This window comes from Ictalurus punctatus, chromosome 6, assembly GCF_001660625.3.
Source record: "Ictalurus punctatus breed USDA103 chromosome 6, Coco_2.0, whole genome shotgun sequence".
Taxonomy (NCBI): domain Eukaryota; kingdom Metazoa; phylum Chordata; class Actinopteri; order Siluriformes; family Ictaluridae; genus Ictalurus; species Ictalurus punctatus.
The window spans coordinates 7,812,277-7,831,249 of NC_030421.2; the positions used below are offsets into that span (position 1 = coordinate 7,812,277).

Consider the following 18,973-nt stretch of genomic DNA (forward strand, 5'->3'; position numbering starts at 1 on the left):
AAGGGCGTTTCTAGGTTGTTAATTCAGCCTTCAGTGCTAATTTTATCCAAATGAAATTAGTAAAGAAGAAAGAAAAAAAAAAAAAAGAACGTGAATAAGTCAAAGGAACAAGGTGATCTTGGAAGAAGAAGAAAAATCAACAATAAATTGCTCGTGTGCTTATAAAAACACTAATTAGACAAGAAGGATAGCATTTAGAGCACAACATGTTTCTGCCCTGCTGCGCCTAAAACCTCTAAATTCAAATAATCTGCTCATGATCAGCTTTTAGTAAGTTAGGTATTAGAGTGGAAAAATCACCAAACCGTGACTGCAGACACTCATTCAGCTAAATTCATTTTAATCCTACACACAGCACTGGGACTCACAAATCAGATGCACATTTGCCAGATTGGATTTTCTGTTGCCAACCTTTCATGGTCTAAAACCAGCCCAAACAGTTACTTTGCCAAATTAGATCCATCAGCCCAAGGCCATTTTTTTTTCTTTTCAGCTCAGTGTGATTAAAATGAGCCAGAGTGGGCAGGGAATTACTGAATCTGGCAACACTGATCAGTTTTCCAATAACAGGAACTCATCTGGTCTTCAGAAAGAGCCTAGTGAGGACAGATGTAGATGCAGTGGTGTGAAAAATATTAGCATCATGGAGGAAAAAATATATCCTGGTGTGAAGCTTTTTTTTTTTTTCCCTTTAAACTAAGACCAATAGAGTTGGCTGTTTATTTCCCTGTGAAAGAGTCTCCACATTTATATGAAGCAGAAATGGAGACAAAAACATAAATGAACTTAGCGACTTATACAAGCCTAGGGTTTAAGTACAATCTTTGTGGCAGATTTAAACCCATAGGATTTAATGCTCTGTCCTCTAGGGGGCATGTCAGAGTGAAAATATCCCTCACTAGTACCAGAATATCATCTTTGACCATGACCTCTGATTTCAGACAAGATAAACAGTAAAATTGGTGGAATTTGAGAAGGCTCTGATAATGTGTATCTTCAAAGAATGGCAGAAACAGCAGCACCGGGACAAATGTAGATGTTATCAGGTTATTAAACTAATTTCACTGCGTTAATGGAGTGCTGTTTCAAATACTGCCCCTACTGTTTACACTGGAATTGCAATATGTGTATAAATTGGGTTGTTGGTTTTTTTGTTGAGAAATGCACAAATCACATCACAAATGTTCTGTACGGTAGCCATCTTGCATATGCGCATTAAAATCAAGTATAATCTTGGGGGAAAGATTAAGATAGGTGTTTGGCACAGGATGTAGAATTAGAGTTATGGTCTAGAGTTATGAGTTTCGGATGAGGTTTTGGGGTTTTGATTGGATTACCGTGGTTTAGATCTGGACTTTTGGTTTAGGAGTGGGTTTTATTATTGGAATTAGGGTTTAAGGTTGGAGTTAGGGTCTAGGGTTGGGGGTTGGGGTTGTGGTTTAGAGTTGGGGTTTATGGTTGGAATAAGGATTTAGGGTTGTGGTTTAAGGTTGGGGTTTTGTAGGGTTTTAGGGGTGGGGTTTATGACTGGAGTTAGAGTTAGGGTGGGGTTTATGATTGCAGTTGCGGGGGGCATGGTGGCTTAGTGGTTAGCACATTTGCCTCGCTCCTCCAGGGTTGGGGGCTTGATTTTGCCGTGTGTGCACGGAGTTTGCATTCTCTCCCTGTGCTTTGGGGTTTCCTTTAGGTAGTCCATCTTAGAATTTATTTGGGGTTTATGATTCACAAGAATGTGTGTGTCTCCATCAAAAAATGCACCCCTGCCATTGATTTCAATGGAAGCGATGCATACACCGACAGTTCACACCAATTAATCTGAAAAAATAAATAAATAAAGATGAACTTTTTCCTGAATGTACCTGTACATGTACCTGCATCAGGCTTCAGGAAACAGCCTGGGTGATTCATACACGTCAAGTTTAAAGAAGATGGACGAAAAACTGATTGTGGTTCACGGCTCTCTTTCAGAGCAAAAATCACATAAGTGCAGCTCACAGCAAGACACTTTTTCATACCACTGTAATTCAGATCTCTCCATTAACCCAGCATGAGTTAATCCAAAATCCCACCAACAAAGTCAGTGATGAATAGCGTCATTACCGTAACGCACAGTTCTCTTGTGAGGGACGGGCCAAGGACGTGAAGGACGGCACACAAACTCTCTCTCCCTCTCACACACACACACACACACACACACACACACACACATCAATCCATCCATCTTCACTGCAGCCTGGAAAAATAACCAAGTTAGACTACTTATATTCAAGAACCAGTGAGCTGAATTCTGCTCTACATTACATCATGTGACTAGAAATAAAGATTTGTGGTGACCTTTAACGCATAATGGATGGCAGTCCAGTGCAGGGCTCTCACACTCTCACACACACACACACCAAGCTCAAGATCAAACCAGGGACCCTGGAGCCACGAGGAGGCAATGATATCATTCACAGGTAGATTTCCTCAGTCTACCTGAAGCCAGGATTAACAGCAGACCATGTGGATCTGAAAAATCCAGTTGTCTGAATAATGAGAAGTTTTGAAAAAAGTGCGCGGTATTGTGTAACATGCACTCACTTACTTTCAGTAAGCTCTTTATTCTGAACAGGGTTGTGGTGGATCCAGAGTCTATCCAGGGAAAGATGGGTTCACTCATTTCAGAAGTCAACAACAGAATTTTATATCAACAATGTGGCTTTAGAGAAGTCACATAGCAAGGAATAAACTGATAACATATCATTTACAAAGCAAACAAAATCAAATATAAAGATGCAGTCACTCGAGGGTTTTTCACAAACTACCAACCTTAGAAATCTGCTTGCAGCCGTCGATAGCTTCCTTTTTCTGCCCGGTCCAGGTATTCCATATCTTTCTACCCCTAGCCTGTTCAGGTATTCCATGTGTTCCAGCTCAAGCACACCTGGTGCAACTAATGAAGCCCTTGATTAGTTACATCAGGTGTGCTTAGACAACACCTGCTTTGTATATTTGTGCTGTTACGAGGGATTCTATTCAGGGGGTTGAATCATTTTGAAACTGGGGAAGTCCTTATAAGTCGTGTTTTCAGTTGAATTTTTTGGAAACCACTAGAAGCATGCTTTGTGTTGAACTATTTCAATTGCTTTTGTTTGATTTGTTCATTGCAGACTACTGAAAGTCTGTACATTTTCACAATAAACCTGATTTGCAATGGGGGTTGATTCATTTTGATTGCAGCTGTATATATGTATTTAGTGTGTGCGCTGCATATAGAGGCCACATGCATGGATTACTCAGATGACATGCCCGGGCGGAAAATCAGTCCCACTCCGGCCCTGGCTGCTGACACTGCTGACATTTCTACCTCTGGGTTTCTTCCAGTGTTTCCAGGTTCAGCGTGGTAACCTTGTCCAGTTTAGGCCACACCCACGTCAGGTTTAAACCTGAATACAGACATAGATACTTGATAGTTGCACTAAACAGCTTAGTTTAGAGAGCCATGTTGTCACTACTTTACCCAAATCTCCATTGACTTAATAAAAACGATAGGGATATTATGAGAAACAGGATGCTTTCAGCATCATTCTTTCCTCAGTGGAACATCCTGCTTTCTCAAGCACTCTATGAGCACCATGTTTATTTAGTATACTGCAGGTCCTCCCTACACATCTCTATCCGTCCATCAGTCTTCGTGAAGCAACATCTGGTTCGCAACAACTGCATAGTTTAAGTTGGAGTTACATGCAAATTGAGCCTTCAAACCACAGCAGGCATACTGAATAGGGTTATGTCCTAAATAGAGCTTGGAAAAAGAAGTGTGAACTGTGAGACAGACACACACACACATTGTCACATAGCTGTGAACGGCTGAGTCCTGTTTCCAAAAGAGTCTCCTGCTAATGGAGTGCTACATTCAGCACTGGGATGATAAATTCTCAACACAACTAGACAAAAAGTAGATGCTAAGTTCTCAACAAAAAGAAATTGAATCAGTAGCTCACAGTGACGCGAGTGACGGATGGGTTTGTGCTTGACCGATGACAAGGCAACCGAGTTTCTCTTTTTTTCGATGAGTAGTCCGAGTCCTCCAATCCTGAGGTAAATAATTCTCTCACCTGATAAACTGTACAATGGGCTTCAACACAGAACCTGTTTAAAAGGTGCAGTGAGATTATAAACAGGATTAGTGCAGATTAAACATGTTTACATATATTTCTTCCATCCATTTATTCTGTCTCCACTCCACCATATTCCATCCTTTTTATTCAGTTATATTAGTTTATCATCCATCAATCTTTACTGGTAATCCATCATAAATCTTTACTGGTTCGATCAGTTCATCTTCCATCCATTATTACATTCTATTTTTGGTTATATCAGTTTATCATCCATCCATCCACCCACCTATAATCCCACCGTTTTTGTTCTATCAGTTTGTTATGCATCCATTCATATTTTCCCCCGCTTCCATCAGTTTATCATCCAACCATAATACTATCTTTTTTCAGTCGGATCAGTTTATTGTCCATCCATCCATCCTATTTTTGTTCTTTCAATTCATCATCCATCCATCCATCATTTTTCCAGGTCCAACAGTTTATTACCCATCCATCCTTTTCAGTTCTATCAGTGTCTTAATCATCCATCCATGTATCCATCTATTCATCTAACCATCCATCCTTTTGTCAGCTCCGTCAGTTTATTATACAACCATCCTTTTCACTTCTATCAGTTTCTCTTCCATCCATCTTTTTGTCAGTATATCATCTATCCATACTTTGTTTTGACGGTTTTTCCCTATCATTCCATCATTGTTTTCAATCAGTTTATCATCCATCGATCCTGTTTTCCTTTCGATCAGTTTATCATCCATCTATCCTTTTACCTTTAACTAATTATATACTGAAAATTCCATCCTTCTACCTATTATAAATTCCACTGTTACATCCATCCAGTCACATCCTTCTATTCATCTCTTCTTTCATCTAGACATCCTTCCTTCAATTCCTTCATTCTTTTACCCATTCACCCCTCTATTCAGTCTTCAGTATATCAACCCATTGATCTTTGCTCTATCAATTTATGATCCATTCTCCCAGCCATCAATTTTCTACCCTATCCATTTTCATCCATTCTCCCACCAATCCATCCTGCCATTTATCTCCCACTCACATCCATCCCATACATTTTATGTTCAGCGTTGTACTTCATGTTCTACTTTCCTATCCATCCATCTCCATTCTCAATTTATAGTCCATCCACCCATTCATCATTCACGCTTCCATCCATCCATCCATCCATCCAGTCAGAGTTTTATTCTCTAATCCATCCATCTTTCCACAAATCTTCCATATATTCTCCACTCTACCAGTCTAGTCTAGGTAAACAAAAACAAATGTCTCAAGCTCCTGCCCAAATATACATAAACTGCTCAAACATGCGTTGCAACACAATTCAACAAATAAATACTGTAAATAAAATAGACACCGACTAGCAACTTTGCTATGGTGTAACAGCATCTCCACCATGCCGTCATTGATTATTTTCCTCTAACTGCATGGCCTCAAGTGTTTTATTCCTTATTTAAATAACACATTTGACTAAAAGATTACAATTTGCTCGTAGTGACTTTTTAACAGACGGATTTATTGATTTGTCATGAACAGTATATGTGTATACATTTGCACATCTGTACAATGGACACTACACAAGTGAGCATTAGCTAGCTGCTGTTACTACAAGCTTGGGCTCTCAACATTCAAATAAGTGTTCTGAAAATGCTCAAATAAATCAGTGTGAACTGGGAGCATGACATCATTCTCCATTATAAATAAAAAACACCTTGTTAAGGGTAGGATACGTGCATAAATTGTGGCTTAGGTCAGCACAGACCTCCAAGGGGTAGAAGAGATCAGACTACATCATTATCCTGCATCCATTAGTGAGATAGCAATGCAGAGATCAGCCCAACTACCAAGAGCTTCCTAACTCGTGTGTCAAACACTTCTCGGTAGGTAACATTTCTATACAGATGATCAGTTACACACAAAAAAAGTTTCCATTTTATGTTATATGTCCCATATATATTCAATGTAACGTTGCAGCTACAAATGACTCAATTATTCCATTTCCATCTACCAATTATCATAACCTCTTCAATCCATCTATTCATTTATCCTAAACTCTCATCTATCCGTCAATTAAATTAACACGAACTCTTCCATCCATCAGTTAATTTTATCGTAAACTCTTAAATACATTTATTAATTTCTTGTGATCTGTTCCATCCACCTATTCATTTATCGTAAACATTCCCATTCATCCGTCGATTCTACCAGTCCTTCCTTCTCTTTATCATCCTCTGACAACTCCTCTACTTACCATCTATTCTCCTGGTCATCCCTCCATTCATCATCCACTCTTCCATCCATCCTCCTCCCATTCTCATACTTCAAACCATCATCCACTCTTCCATTAATTCCTCCTTCCATCCATTTATCATCCTGATTCATCTGATCCATCGAACTGAAATCTTTCTTCCTATTCCTTCCTCCATCTATCCAGCATTACATCTATTCATCACCAACTCCTCCATCCATCTATTCCCAATTTACCCATCATTCTCATATTGATCATTTAAAAAATAATAATAACAAAAAAAAAAAAAATCACCCACTCTCACATACATCCAACTATCCACTGATCTCCCATCTCACCATCCTTTCCAATTGGCTCCAGCACACGTTGTTTACGGTGTACAGGTTTATGTCTCCTTTCCCCCATGGAGGATCAATCACGTCTTTTTATCCATAATTCCCTCCGTTAAGTGAATGACTCGAGTAGGAGATCATTCTTATTTTCCTGCTGGCACACGTTACACTTATTTTATGCACTTTATACTCCGTATTGCACACAAATTTCTCCATGGACATCAAGAGCGTCTACTCCTCAATTTATCTTTGAATTTTGTCGGAGCTCTAAAAACGAGGCAGACGCTGGTACGGCGTAAAAGGAAAAAGGAAAAAGAAAAAAAAAAAAAAAAGAGGAACCTTTTCATCTGCTGTATTTACTGTCAAACTCTGAAACCAAATAGAGACACTGAAAACGACTTCCACTGGTTCAATGAAGTCTATTTACCTGACTACCCATCAATCCACAGTGCCTCTGCTCTCTTATCCACATCCAGCACTCCAACTAGCGGGTGATTGGCTGCTGCGTGATCACAAAGGACAATCTACAGCCGACTACAAAGGCAGGACGCGTTTCTAGGATAGGCGTTCACCGTTTACCCTCCGAGAAGTGAACGAGGGCTTTATTAAAGAATAGCGGTGTTCTTTCCGAGCTCCTGGAGGGCAGAAAGGACACATCAGCGTCAGCGCTCGTCAGATTAGAAGCGACAGTGTCGGTTTGTGTGTCGTTTTCTTTACAGAATGAATAAGAAAAGGAGAGACGGGCTGTCTGGCAGGCTGAACGTTACATTTCCTGTCACAAAGCAAGGGAATAAACAAACCGATATTTAATGGAATATTACGACCTTCTGCAATTATGGAATAAAGTCTGTCTCGTTCAGGATGATTTATTTATTTATTTTTTTAAATAAGAAAAATTCCAAACAGACGAATGATAAAAGGACAGGATTGACACTTCAACATGTCAATCATGTAAAAAGTGCTATAAAATGAAGCAATTAAGAATGTAACTGCCCGCTCTGTTGTACTGTAGGGGGCATTTATTTATTTCACCGGCAAGGTTTGGCTCCACGTGACCCTTTAGATGGACGAGTCCTCAGATATCAGTGCAATATAAACTGACTCCCCGTTATCCTTTATTGAAATGTTTCCGTCTTGGTGGATGTGGTCTTTTCCTGGATGGCGCCGCCCCCATCTGCAGGGATCGAGGGCTCACTGAATGGTTTGTGCGCTCGTATTTATGTTTATACCCACATTCGATGGAAAGTGAAACCTTTAAGTGTGGAATCTAACTCCCCAAAAGTTACCCAAGTTGCAGGTTTAGCTCATTCATAAATCTTTACATTGGTTTCATATTTTGCAGATATTGTCAAAAAAAAAAAAAAAAAACCGTTCTTCGCTACGTAGCCTATAGGTAAACCCCAGCAAGGACGTGTGCAAAGACGTGATCGTTTGCTGTTTATTCTGCTCTTCGTGTAAACGTTGCTGGCGAGACGCGACATATTAATGAATCCAGTGCACGTTTCAAATTGAAGACGGAAGCTAGTCTTTTGATTGATTATTTTAATGGTCATATAAACACAAAACATTTTTAGGGAACTCAAAATACAAAATGTCCTCCAGGTTACAAACAAACACTTTCCTCCCATTTCTACAGTCCAGTGGGAATCTAAAACCATCCGTATTTCCCACAATGCACTGCTACTTTGCGAAGAGACACTGCATTTCGTGGTCCAAAGTTAAGGTTGCGACGTAATAATTCTGATTTTTCTCGTGCCGTGGGCTATCTGTGTCGCCTTGGTGATCTCTCTAGACTCCTGTCCTCTCTCCTCCTGGAGCCTCTGTACCGGCTCTCCTTGTCCTCCCGCTCCACTCCGTTCCTGTACGAATCTTTGGAGGAAACATCCTTGCTGCTTCTCTCAGGCGATTTTGACTTTGACCTCGCTTTCACTCGGCTGCGTCGGCAATCTCGGTCTCTCTGCGAGTCACTTTTGGTGTCCTTGTTTTTGCGCGAGTCCTCGGTCTCTCTGCTGTTTTTGTATTGCCGGTCCTTGCGTTCTCCCCGGTCAGGAGAGTCCTTTCGCAAGCGTTCTCGTGCAACAGGAGAGTCCTTTCGCAAGCGTTCTTGCGCAACAGGAGAGTCCTTTCGCAAGCGTTCTTGCGCAACAGGAGAGTCCTTTCGCAAGCGTTCTCGCGCAACAGGAGAGTCCTTTCGCAAACGTTCTCGCGCAACAGGAGACTCCTTTCGCAAGCGTTCTCGCGCAACAGGAGACTCCTTTCGCAAGCGTTCTCGCGCAACAGGAGACTCCTTTCGCAAGCGTTCTCGCGCAACAGGAGAGTCCTTTCGCAAGCGTTCTCGCGCAACAGGAGAGTCCTTTCGCAAGCGTTCTCGCGCAACAGGAGAGTCCTTTCGCAAGCGTTCTCGCGCAACAGGAGAGTCCTTTCGCAAGCGTTCTCGCGCAACAGGAGAGTCCTTTCGCCTGCGCTCTCTCACACCAGGGGAGTCTCTTCTCCCTCGTACGTCAGGCGAGACCCTTCTCCCGCGGTCTCGCACATTAAGAGCAACTTTTGCTGCACGTTCACCACGGTATGGCTTTCCTGTGTGTGAGAGAATTAGCAAGTAAACTGCAGTGTATCTTACATCCATTACTGAGCAACTTACATCATCATTAGCTGGAGGCTAATGCTCAGTCAGGAAATCTTTGTGTGTATGTGAGTGTGTGACCTGATGTCCATTTAGACAACAATATACCATTAACAAGAACAAAAAAAACAATTAAAGCAATTACAGACGTCTGTGCAAGTTTGGTTTTACGCAAAGTGCACGCACACACTCTTACTGCCTTCTAAATTCCCTTCACTGTATTTTAAAGCTCTAAAGAACTGAGCACCTGACAGGCTGTAAATGACGTGGAGGAAATGATGAGTGTATGAGCTCAGTTTTCCTGTTTCTCTGGAAACTGATCTGTCATCTGCTGCAGCTTTTCTCCTACAGAGCTGTGAAAAAGCAATTTCTTCTGTTTTTGTGTACATCTCATTCAATTATTTCAGAAATTTAAAAAAAATCTAAGATAAAACAGAGGCAACCTGAGTAAACACAAAATACAGTTTTCGAATGATGTAATTTATTGAAGCAAAAACGTTCTCCAATACCAACTGGGCCTGTGTGAAAATGTATTTGCCCCCATAGTTACTAATTCCCCAAATCTATGAAACTGCATTCATAATGGGGTTCAGCTGGACTAGACGCAACCAGATCTGATTACTGCAAACCCTGTTCAATCAAGTCAGCTCTTAAATAGAACTTTTTTTTTTTAACACACCCAGTAACACACTATGGAAAGATTTTAAGAAATTTCCGAAATGATGAGGAAGATGATGATTGAAATACATTAATCTGGGAAGGGTTACAAAGCTATTTAAAGGCTCTGGGACTCCAAAGAACCACAGTGAGAGCCGTTATCTCCACATGGAAAAACTCGGCACAGCAGTGAACCTTCCCAGAAGTGGCCGACCTTCCAAAATTCCTCCAAGAGCACAGCAATGACTCATCCAGGTAGTCACAAAAGAGCCAAGGACAACATCAAAGGACCTACAGGCCTCTCTTGCATCAATAAAGGTCACTGTTCATGACTCCACTATCAGAGAGACACTGGGTAAAAATGGCATCCATGGAAGAGTGGTGAGGTGAAAACCACTGCTAACCCAGAAGAACATGAAAGCTCGTCTGACTCTCAAACCTTTTGGGAGAATGTTCTGTGGACTGATGAGTTGAAAGTGGAAGTGTTTGGAAGACACTGGTCTCGTTACATCCGGCTTAAACCAAACACAGAATTCCACAAAGAGAACATCATATCTACAGTCGAGCATGGTGGAGGTAGTGTGAAGGTGTGGGGATGCTTTGCTGCTTCAGGGTCTGGGCAACTTGAAATAATTGAGGGAAACTTGAATTCTGCTCTCTATCAGAAAATCTAAAGGAGAATGTCTGGTCTTCAATTCGTAATTTGAAACTCAAGTGCAACTGAATTATGCAGTAAGACAACGATCCAAAACATAGTCCTAGATAGGGTTGTCAAAAGTACCAGTACTTCGGTTCCAAGTCAATAGTAAAAAGAAAAAAGTTGACAGTTCTAGATTTTCGGGTCAACCCGGTAATGACGCGCTGCCTGACAGGTGGTCAGTCAGGAACTTTTCATGAGTGCACCGTGGAACAAGAAGACATTGGAAAAACATTTCTACTCTTGTCTGGATAACTCTAGTAGCTTTAAATAATGATGTACTTCAAGTACACAGAATGGCATTTTTAAAAATACATTTTAAATGGATAAATAACTATTAATAAAATAGTGTGTTGTTCAATTAGCATGTTTTTGTGTTTTGCTTCGATAACGAAATTGGTACAGAGTACCATGGAATTTTACTGGTACCGACTACTGAAATTTTGGTACAGTGATAACCCCAGTCTTAAAAGTAAGTGAAAGACTTCTCTCCAGTTATCGAAAGTGCTTGGTTGCAGTTATTGCTGCTAAAGTTGGCACAAGCAGATTTTTAAGCTTAAGGGGGCAATTAATTTTTCACATGGGTGACAAGTGTTGGATAATGTTTTACTTCATTATAATAAATAAATAAAAACCGTATAGTGTGTTTACTCAGGTTGTCTTTGTTTTACGTTGTTTCTTTTGAAGATGTAAAACTATTTAGTACGAGATATACACAAAAACAGGATGGAGACAAATACTATTTCATAGCACTGTATGTATTTTAGATAGATAGATAGACAGAGGTAGTGTACCGAGAGAGGGACTAGGGATGAGGTAGTGTACCGAGAGAGGGACTAGGGATGAGGTAGTGTACCGAGAGAGGGACTAGGGATGAGATTGTGTACTGAAAGAGGGACTAAGGAGGAGATAGTCTACTGACAGAGGGACTAAGGATGAGGTAGTCTACTCAGAGAGGCACTAGTGTACTGATGGTTGAGATACTGTACTATAAGTGGAACTAGTGTGTACCTGAAGATCCGGAACTGCTGGAGTCTGAGTCACTGGAGGAATCCGAGTCACTGCTGTCACTGCCCGAGGATGAGGAATCTGATGATGAGGACGAGGAGGAGGAGGAGTCAGAGTCAGATGACTCGACATCCTGGTTCTGGGTCATGATCATCTTAGGGGCATTCTTCAGATGCTCTCTTAACTCATCTCTGTTAGAAAGAGAGGGGGGATGGGGGACGGTTGGTTAGCCAACAGTAGGCGTGAACCAGAACCACGGTTGGTTAGCCAACAGTGTACCAGAACCCATGGGTCGCTATAGGTTAAATGACAGACCATGATATTCAAAATGCTTTAATAAGACACATAAAAACCCCTACAGATCTGTGTAAATATTTTTTTTAATCCATGTTTAAATGTTGTCTGAACCTTAAACAGAGTTTTGTTCTGCCTCGTGCTCGTTAATGTTTATTTTTACATATTTAAAATGCTTTGGAAATTCCATCCCCTCACAGCATGCTCATAAGCCATTAATACAGTATCTCACAAAAGTGAGTACACCCCTCACGTTTTTGTAAATATTTGATTCTATCTTTTCATGTGACAACACTGAAGAAATGACACTTTGCTACAATGTAAAGTAGTGAGTGTACAGCTTGTGTAACAGAGTAAATTTGCTGTCCCCTCAGAATAACTCCACACACAGCCATTAATGTCTAAACCGCTGGCAACAAAAGTGAGTACACCCCTAAGTGAAAATGTCCAAATTGGGCCCAAAGTGTCAATATTTTGTGTGGTCACCATTATTTTCAAACACTGCCTTAACCCTCTTGGGTATGGAGTTCACCAGATCTTCACAGGTTGCCACTGGAGTCCTCTTCCACTCCTCCATTACAACATCACGGAGCTGGTGGTTATTAGAGACATTGTGCTCCTCCACCTTACGTTTGAGGATGCCCCACAGATGCTCAATAGGGTTTAGGTTTCTGGAGACATGATTGGCCAGTCCATCACCTTCTCCCTCAGCTTCTTTAGCAAGGCAGTGGTCATCTTGGAGGTGTGTTTGGGGTCGTTATCATGCTGGAATACTGCATACTGATCATGCTCTGCTTCAGTATGTCACAGTACGTGTTGGCATTCATGGTTCCCTCAATGAATAGACGTATGTGTGCTGCCAGCATTGCTGCAGAGGTTGAAGGGGTGGGGCGTCAGCCTGTCAGTGCTCAGACCATACGCCACACACTGCATCAAATTGGTCTGCATGGCTGTCGTCCCAGAAGGAAGCCTCTTCTAAAGATGATGCACAAGAAATACTGCAAACAGTTTGCTGAAGACAAGCAGACTAAGGACATGGATTATGAGACCAAGATAATCTTATTTGGTTCAGATGGTGTCAAGCGTGTGAGGCGGCAACCAGGCGAGGAGTACAAAGACAAGTGTGTCTTGCCTACAGTCAAGCATGGTGGTGGGAATGTCATGGTCTGGGGCTACATGAGTGCTGCCGGCACTGGGGAGCTACAGTTCATTGAGGGAACCATGAATGCCAACATGTACTGTGACATACTGAAGCAGAGCATGATCAGTATGCAGTATTCCAGCATGATAACGACCCCAAACACACCTCCAAGATGACCACTGCCTTGCTAAAGAAGCTGAGGGAGAAGGTGATGGACTGGCCAATCATGTCTCCAGACCTAAACGCTATTGAGCATCTGTGGGGCATCCTCAAACGTAAGGTAGAGGAGCACAATGTCTCTAACATCCACCAGCTCCGTGATGTTGTAATGGAGGAGTGGAAGAGGGCTCCAGTGGCAACCTGTGAAGCTCTGGTGAACTCTATACCCAAGGGGGTTAAGGCAGTGTTTGAAAATAATGTTGGCCACACAAAATATTGTCACTTTGGGCCCAATTTGGACATTTTCACTTAGGGGTGTACTCACTTTTGTGGCCAGCGGTTTAGACATTAATGGCTGTGTGTTGAGTTATTCTGAGGGGACAGCAAATTTACACTGTTACACAAGCTGTACACTCACTACTTTACATTGTAGCAAAGTGTCATTTCTTCAGTGTTGTCACATGAAAAGATACAATCAAATATTTACAAAAATGTGACGGGTGTACTCACTTTTGAGATACACTGTAGATGATGCATTCATAATTCAAAACACCTGACCTCTCCTCATAAAGCATTCATAAGGCATTATTAGAGGAGTTATTCATATTGAACGTTTTGTAAAAAATGTGCAGTATTGGTATTTACTCATTACCACATACAAATTAAAAAAATTATTTATTTATTTTTTCCCCATAAAATGAATTATTTTCTCACTATCTTGTCAAACGGTTTAGTCTACAGTCTTTTACACCTTATGTAACAGTTGTGTACGAGTCCCTCGGTTGTCCTCAGTGTGAAAAGATGGCTCTCGACATCATATAGCCACGGTTAAGATTTAGCAGATTCTGCAAGGGGTATGCAAACTTTTAGGCACAACTGTAAGTGTCCAGCCGTCAACGTTCTCGATTATTTATTTCGCTCTTGTTGGTTTGGATACAAGGCTATTTCTTCTCCAGGTTCATTTAAAAGACCCACCTTGTTTCATTTGGATTGGCCTCAATGACGTTACACCATCGTTCTAATTTAAGTCCACTGTGCCATCACTTGGCTTATTAACAAGTTATACATCAGGCTACGTGTTTGCATGGCAAGTCATGACCTTTAATCCGAGCAGTTAAACAGCGACTTTATTTCACCCAATCTAAGCTTGACATTTGAATAATAATGCCCTGTAAAAGGTTACCATTACGCCGGTACAGAGACATGGAATATCTGCACGTGGCCTAACAGAGAAAAGAGTCGCTTCTTACGTGAGTCCGCCCAGGCCGATGGAGGTGAAGAAATTGATGGCGAATCTCGTGTTCCTCGGGTTGTCGCGAGGGAACAGGCCTTCAAAGAACGGCTGCAGGGTCCTGCCGACGAAATGGCGCTGTTTATACACTTATCGTTTACGTCTAGCGTTTGTGTGTGTGTTTCTGAGCAGAGCACGTCTAACGCACAAATCCATCTGGGGGGCGGCAACTCACGTGTCCTTGAGTCTCTCGTTGAGCTTCGGAAGCCCCATGTAAGCGCACAGCTCCTGGAAGAGGATCTTGACGAAAATACGACTGGAGGACGTTGTCGTCTCCTCGCTCATTCGCATGCACTCTAGAACCTGAAGGGAATTACAGACCAGTCCAAAGCAAAGCATTAAAAAAAATACATTTATAATTTATCTATTTATTTATTTATTAATTAATTAGTATTCGCCTCAGTATAGCAACCGAAAAATTGCTTTCTTTTTTCCTGGCAATTAATTACGATTTTAAAAAAACAAACAAACAAAAAACACGCTGTTAAAGGTTTCTATACTGAACACAAAAGCGTCTTTGTGACTAAGCGCCGAGTCGTTTAGTTATCTCAAGGGGATTCGATTGATTATCAGGCAGGGGAAACGATCGCCGCTCCACTCACGCTCCACGGGACGGAGTCTGTATAGAGGAGGTGCGCGAACATTCTAGCCACGTTGCGCAGCTTGTTGGTCTCCAGCCTGTGAATGGTGTCGTACTGCTCCTGGAAGATGGCCTCGAAGCTCTCCATGTAGTCCTTCTTCAACAAGCAGAACCTCTGCAGAGATTAACAACACAGACATGGAGAGACTGAGAGCAGGCAACAAAAACCGATAACGAGAGGAATCATCGCAGGTTGGAGGAAAGAAGAGGCGGACGGACGGCAAGCGAAGCTCGTAGACGCGGACAAAAGTGAAACACGAACCAGGGTGGTGTGCGCAATAAACAATCTGCACGTCTTGTACGTGATAAAACACTCGCCCCCAGGCAATGACTTTCTAACAGCTTTGTTTTCAAAAGTGGTTTAAATTCCCTGGATGCAGCAGAGAAATAAACTCACCAAGTAGCAACTGGAAGGCATAAATAAATTCTGATGGAAGAAGAGGGGTGTGGGTTTTTATTTATTCCCTCCCCCCTAGGATGGTTCCTGATTCTGGCTTTTTTAAAGAGAGTGTGCTTTTAATCTTTCCGGAAATGGAAATCGTTTTGCTGTAGGGGATCTGTGCAGAACCTTTAAAGCTTAGTTCACACTGCACAGACACACACACAGACGGGCAGAGAGACAGGTTCAGAATGCTGGGAAACACAACCGTCAGACACCAACGGACTCTTTTACAGACAGTCAGACTGGTTTAAAAATGGATGGTCCTTTTACACCACGGTCAAAATTTTACCGTAACTAGTCATTTCTTTACACGTCGTTCTCCGCCTGAAAGACAGAAGAGGTTGTGGTTGAAGCCTTGGTTGTCGCGATGTGAGAGACGGGGCACTCGCTTAAATTCATGCAGGGATCTGCAGACAGAGGACGCGTGGAGCTTTCAGAATTCGGCTCGGTTTGCCCCCAGGCAGTTTCGATGACATCTTAAGGTAGGCTTAAGCTGAGGTAAGCGAAGTCCACTGTTCGATCGTACATTCTGAACAATACTTTTACGCGAATCTTAGTGGGGAAACATTTTGCCCATTACAACCAAAACACAAGAGTAGATGATCCTCACCTGGGGTCAAAATAGACCAATTTATTTAAATAAACAACGCCGGAGCGTAATTTTTCCTCTTCTTCGCGATTGGTCCAGAACTCTGCCATTTTAACGAGAACAACCGGCTTTCGTTTCTATGGAGTTTCAGGGACGCTTGCCTCGTCGTCATGCCGACGCCAACAGACGCTGACAGGGTTAACTGCGTCTGTCGGTGCAGTGTGAACTAGGCTTACGGGTTCACCCAGAAAGAAAGAACACAGAGGGTTCTAGATTCAGCTTTCTAGGAGTTGTATATGGACATACACCGATGGACAGAAAGATGAAAAGACATACAGCAAGAAGGACAAAATATAGATGGGAGGGAAACAGACAGATACGGTGGTGCTTGAAAGTTTGCGAACCCTTAAATATGACCTAAACCATTATCAGATTTTCCACACAAGCCCTAAAAGTAGACGAAGAGAACCCAATTAAACAAATGAGACAAAAATATTATATTGGGTCGTTTATTTATTGAGGAAAACGATCCGATATTACATATACGCGAGTGGCAAAAGTATGTGAACCTCTAGGATTGGCAGTTTCAATTGAAGGTGAAATTAGAGCCAGGTGAATTCAATCAATGGGATGAGAATCAGGTGCGAGTGACTGAGCGCCCCGTTTTATTTAAAGAGTCCAATCTTCACAACACGCGTTTGTTGGAAGTGCAGATTTCTGAGGACCTCGTTAATAGGGCTGTTGATGCTCATCAGGCTGGAAAAGGTTACAAAACCATCTCTCAAGAGCTTGGACGCCACCAATTAAACTCTCGAACAGTTAAGACTTAGCTTTTGTGACACCAAGTTTCCCATTGGGGATCAATAAAAGTACTCTCCATCTCTATCTAAAATGGCAGGTAGGTAAACCAACAAACAAACATGGGATGAAGATATGAGCCTCACTCACCCCAGCCAGAAGACCAAAGAACTTCTCGTAGGTTCTCTGCTGGGCGCAGCAGTCCAGGATCATGTTACACAGCTCCTTCTGCAGAGACAAGGAAACACTGATGAGAACCGTTATTACATACACACACACACACCACCCAAATCCCTCAGAGATTAACACCACCCTGACGCCGAATAATGGGACACAGATGTCATGATAGTGTGGGATCTCTGTTCCATTCATATGCAGATGTCAGAAAAATCAATAAAATATAATAAAACTGTATCCAGCCTTATGGAACATACTCGGTGCGGGATCAACCAAGCTTTACGGATAACACTCTGGTAAAAGCACTGATTTTTTCTTCCATCTTCCATTGTTTAATGATCACATCTCCGTTCGATTTATTTTATACGCAAATTCAAAACTCGGGGTTGCGGAGGTGGTAAGCTTGGCAGACGTCTCCGCTCCCACGACACGTCCGCTCGCTCGTCGCCACGACAACACCGTCGGCTAATCGATTTCTCAACACCGCACAGCAGTGGGAATCTACATCACGCCATCCGTCACCACATCAGAAGCCGAGGAATTCACTCCAACGCTGGACGAGTGAGTTGATGAAACATTCCGACACCGAGGACGCACGTCCGGAAGACGGATGTAGATGAGGATGAACGTGACTGCTTATAAAGACCACAGACACAAACCCGACTGTGTAACAGGACCGAGTCAATGAGACCGGACCTGCTTTCTGCTCTTGTACAGGTTGTGTCATCGTGGGCGGGGGGGGGGGGGGGGGGGGGGGATGTTGGAATCGTGCTGACCGTGAATCATTGTGTTGTTTGAGTATTATACATTTCCAATCCCACACAGCGACACACAAACGAGTCAATATTAAAATGTAATAATACACACTCAGTTTTAACCTCCTGCAGAAGTCTATTATATCTGAAGGAAGTTCTTTCAGGTTTAGAAGATTTTTTTTATTTTATCCTCATTGCCATCTGCTTTTATCCTACACAACAAACCAACATACATATATTATATCTGTATACATATGTCTTTTTCTTATTTGCCTAATTTTTGTTTTTTTTACCTGACTTATAAGTAGAAACACTTCCGACATCTAAAAGAGGACACGGTAATTAATAAAAGCATCACGGCTTACGTTATTTTACCCGTTTCTCTTGCCCACTCGGAGAGCCCAGTTAATTAAATCATCCCTGAACACACTGAAGCTGGTGTGAGAGATTAAATGGCTGGGTTTTTCCTCAGGTCACTGATTCCCTCATTAACCGCCCTAATGCTCCATCCAGCTCTACAAACTGCACGCATGTGGACGTAAAAAAGAAGATATCTGCCTCAGGGAGGAGAAGGGGGGGGATCTCCAAGATGAGAGAACAGAGCTTGGATTTAACGTCTAAAACGTGGTACACTTAATGCATATAATACTAATCTCCAAATGATTGTTTTTTTTCTTCTGTTGTGAAATGAAATTCAGTGTATTTAAATATTCAAAACTCAAACATTCCCCCCCCCCCCAAACAAAAAGCCAAAAGCAAAAGGATGACGCACACTGGGCCTGAAATAGTTTACATTTTAAATATGAACTGTATCAGATGATGAGGACCGCTGATACAGAAAGACAGAAAAAGACGTCATTTAGGATCACTGAGGTCTGGAGAAGGACAGAAAGGTGAAAAGGATTAGAAGAAAGACAGCAAGGAAAAGAGAAAGGAAGGAAGCAATACAGGGAGGAAGTAGGGGAAATACAGGGGAAAAAGACTGATCAGAAAGATGCAAGGCAGCAAGG

General features: G+C 42.0%; 2 protein-coding genes across 2 annotated transcripts in view; both read right to left on the bottom strand.

Moving 5' to 3' along the window:
- Positions 1 to 5,983, bottom strand: part of znf385b (zinc finger protein 385B) — a 210,200-nt gene extending 204,217 nt beyond the window's left edge. Inside the window, exons 1-2 of the mRNA XM_017469946.3 lie at positions 2,809 to 5,983; positions 2,585 to 2,631 (exon numbers count right to left, since the gene is read on the bottom strand). Of these exons, the coding sequence (XP_017325435.1) occupies positions 2,585 to 2,631; positions 2,809 to 2,903 (142 nt within the window). The 5' untranslated portion in view covers positions 2,904 to 5,983. The remainder of the gene's footprint in view (positions 1 to 2,584; positions 2,632 to 2,808) is intronic.
- A 149-nt stretch (positions 5,984 to 6,132) lies between these two features.
- The window catches only part of cwc22 (CWC22 spliceosome associated protein homolog), a 42,674-nt gene continuing 29,833 nt past the window's right edge, over positions 6,133 to 18,973 (bottom strand). Inside the window, exons 16-21 of the mRNA XM_017469944.3 lie at positions 17,182 to 17,259; positions 15,165 to 15,317; positions 14,738 to 14,865; positions 14,522 to 14,623; positions 11,681 to 11,868; positions 6,133 to 9,269 (exon numbers count right to left, since the gene is read on the bottom strand). Coding sequence (XP_017325433.2) covers positions 8,455 to 9,269; positions 11,681 to 11,868; positions 14,522 to 14,623; positions 14,738 to 14,865; positions 15,165 to 15,317; positions 17,182 to 17,259 — 1,464 coding nt within the window. The 3' untranslated portion in view covers positions 6,133 to 8,454. The remainder of the gene's footprint in view (positions 9,270 to 11,680; positions 11,869 to 14,521; positions 14,624 to 14,737; positions 14,866 to 15,164; positions 15,318 to 17,181; positions 17,260 to 18,973) is intronic.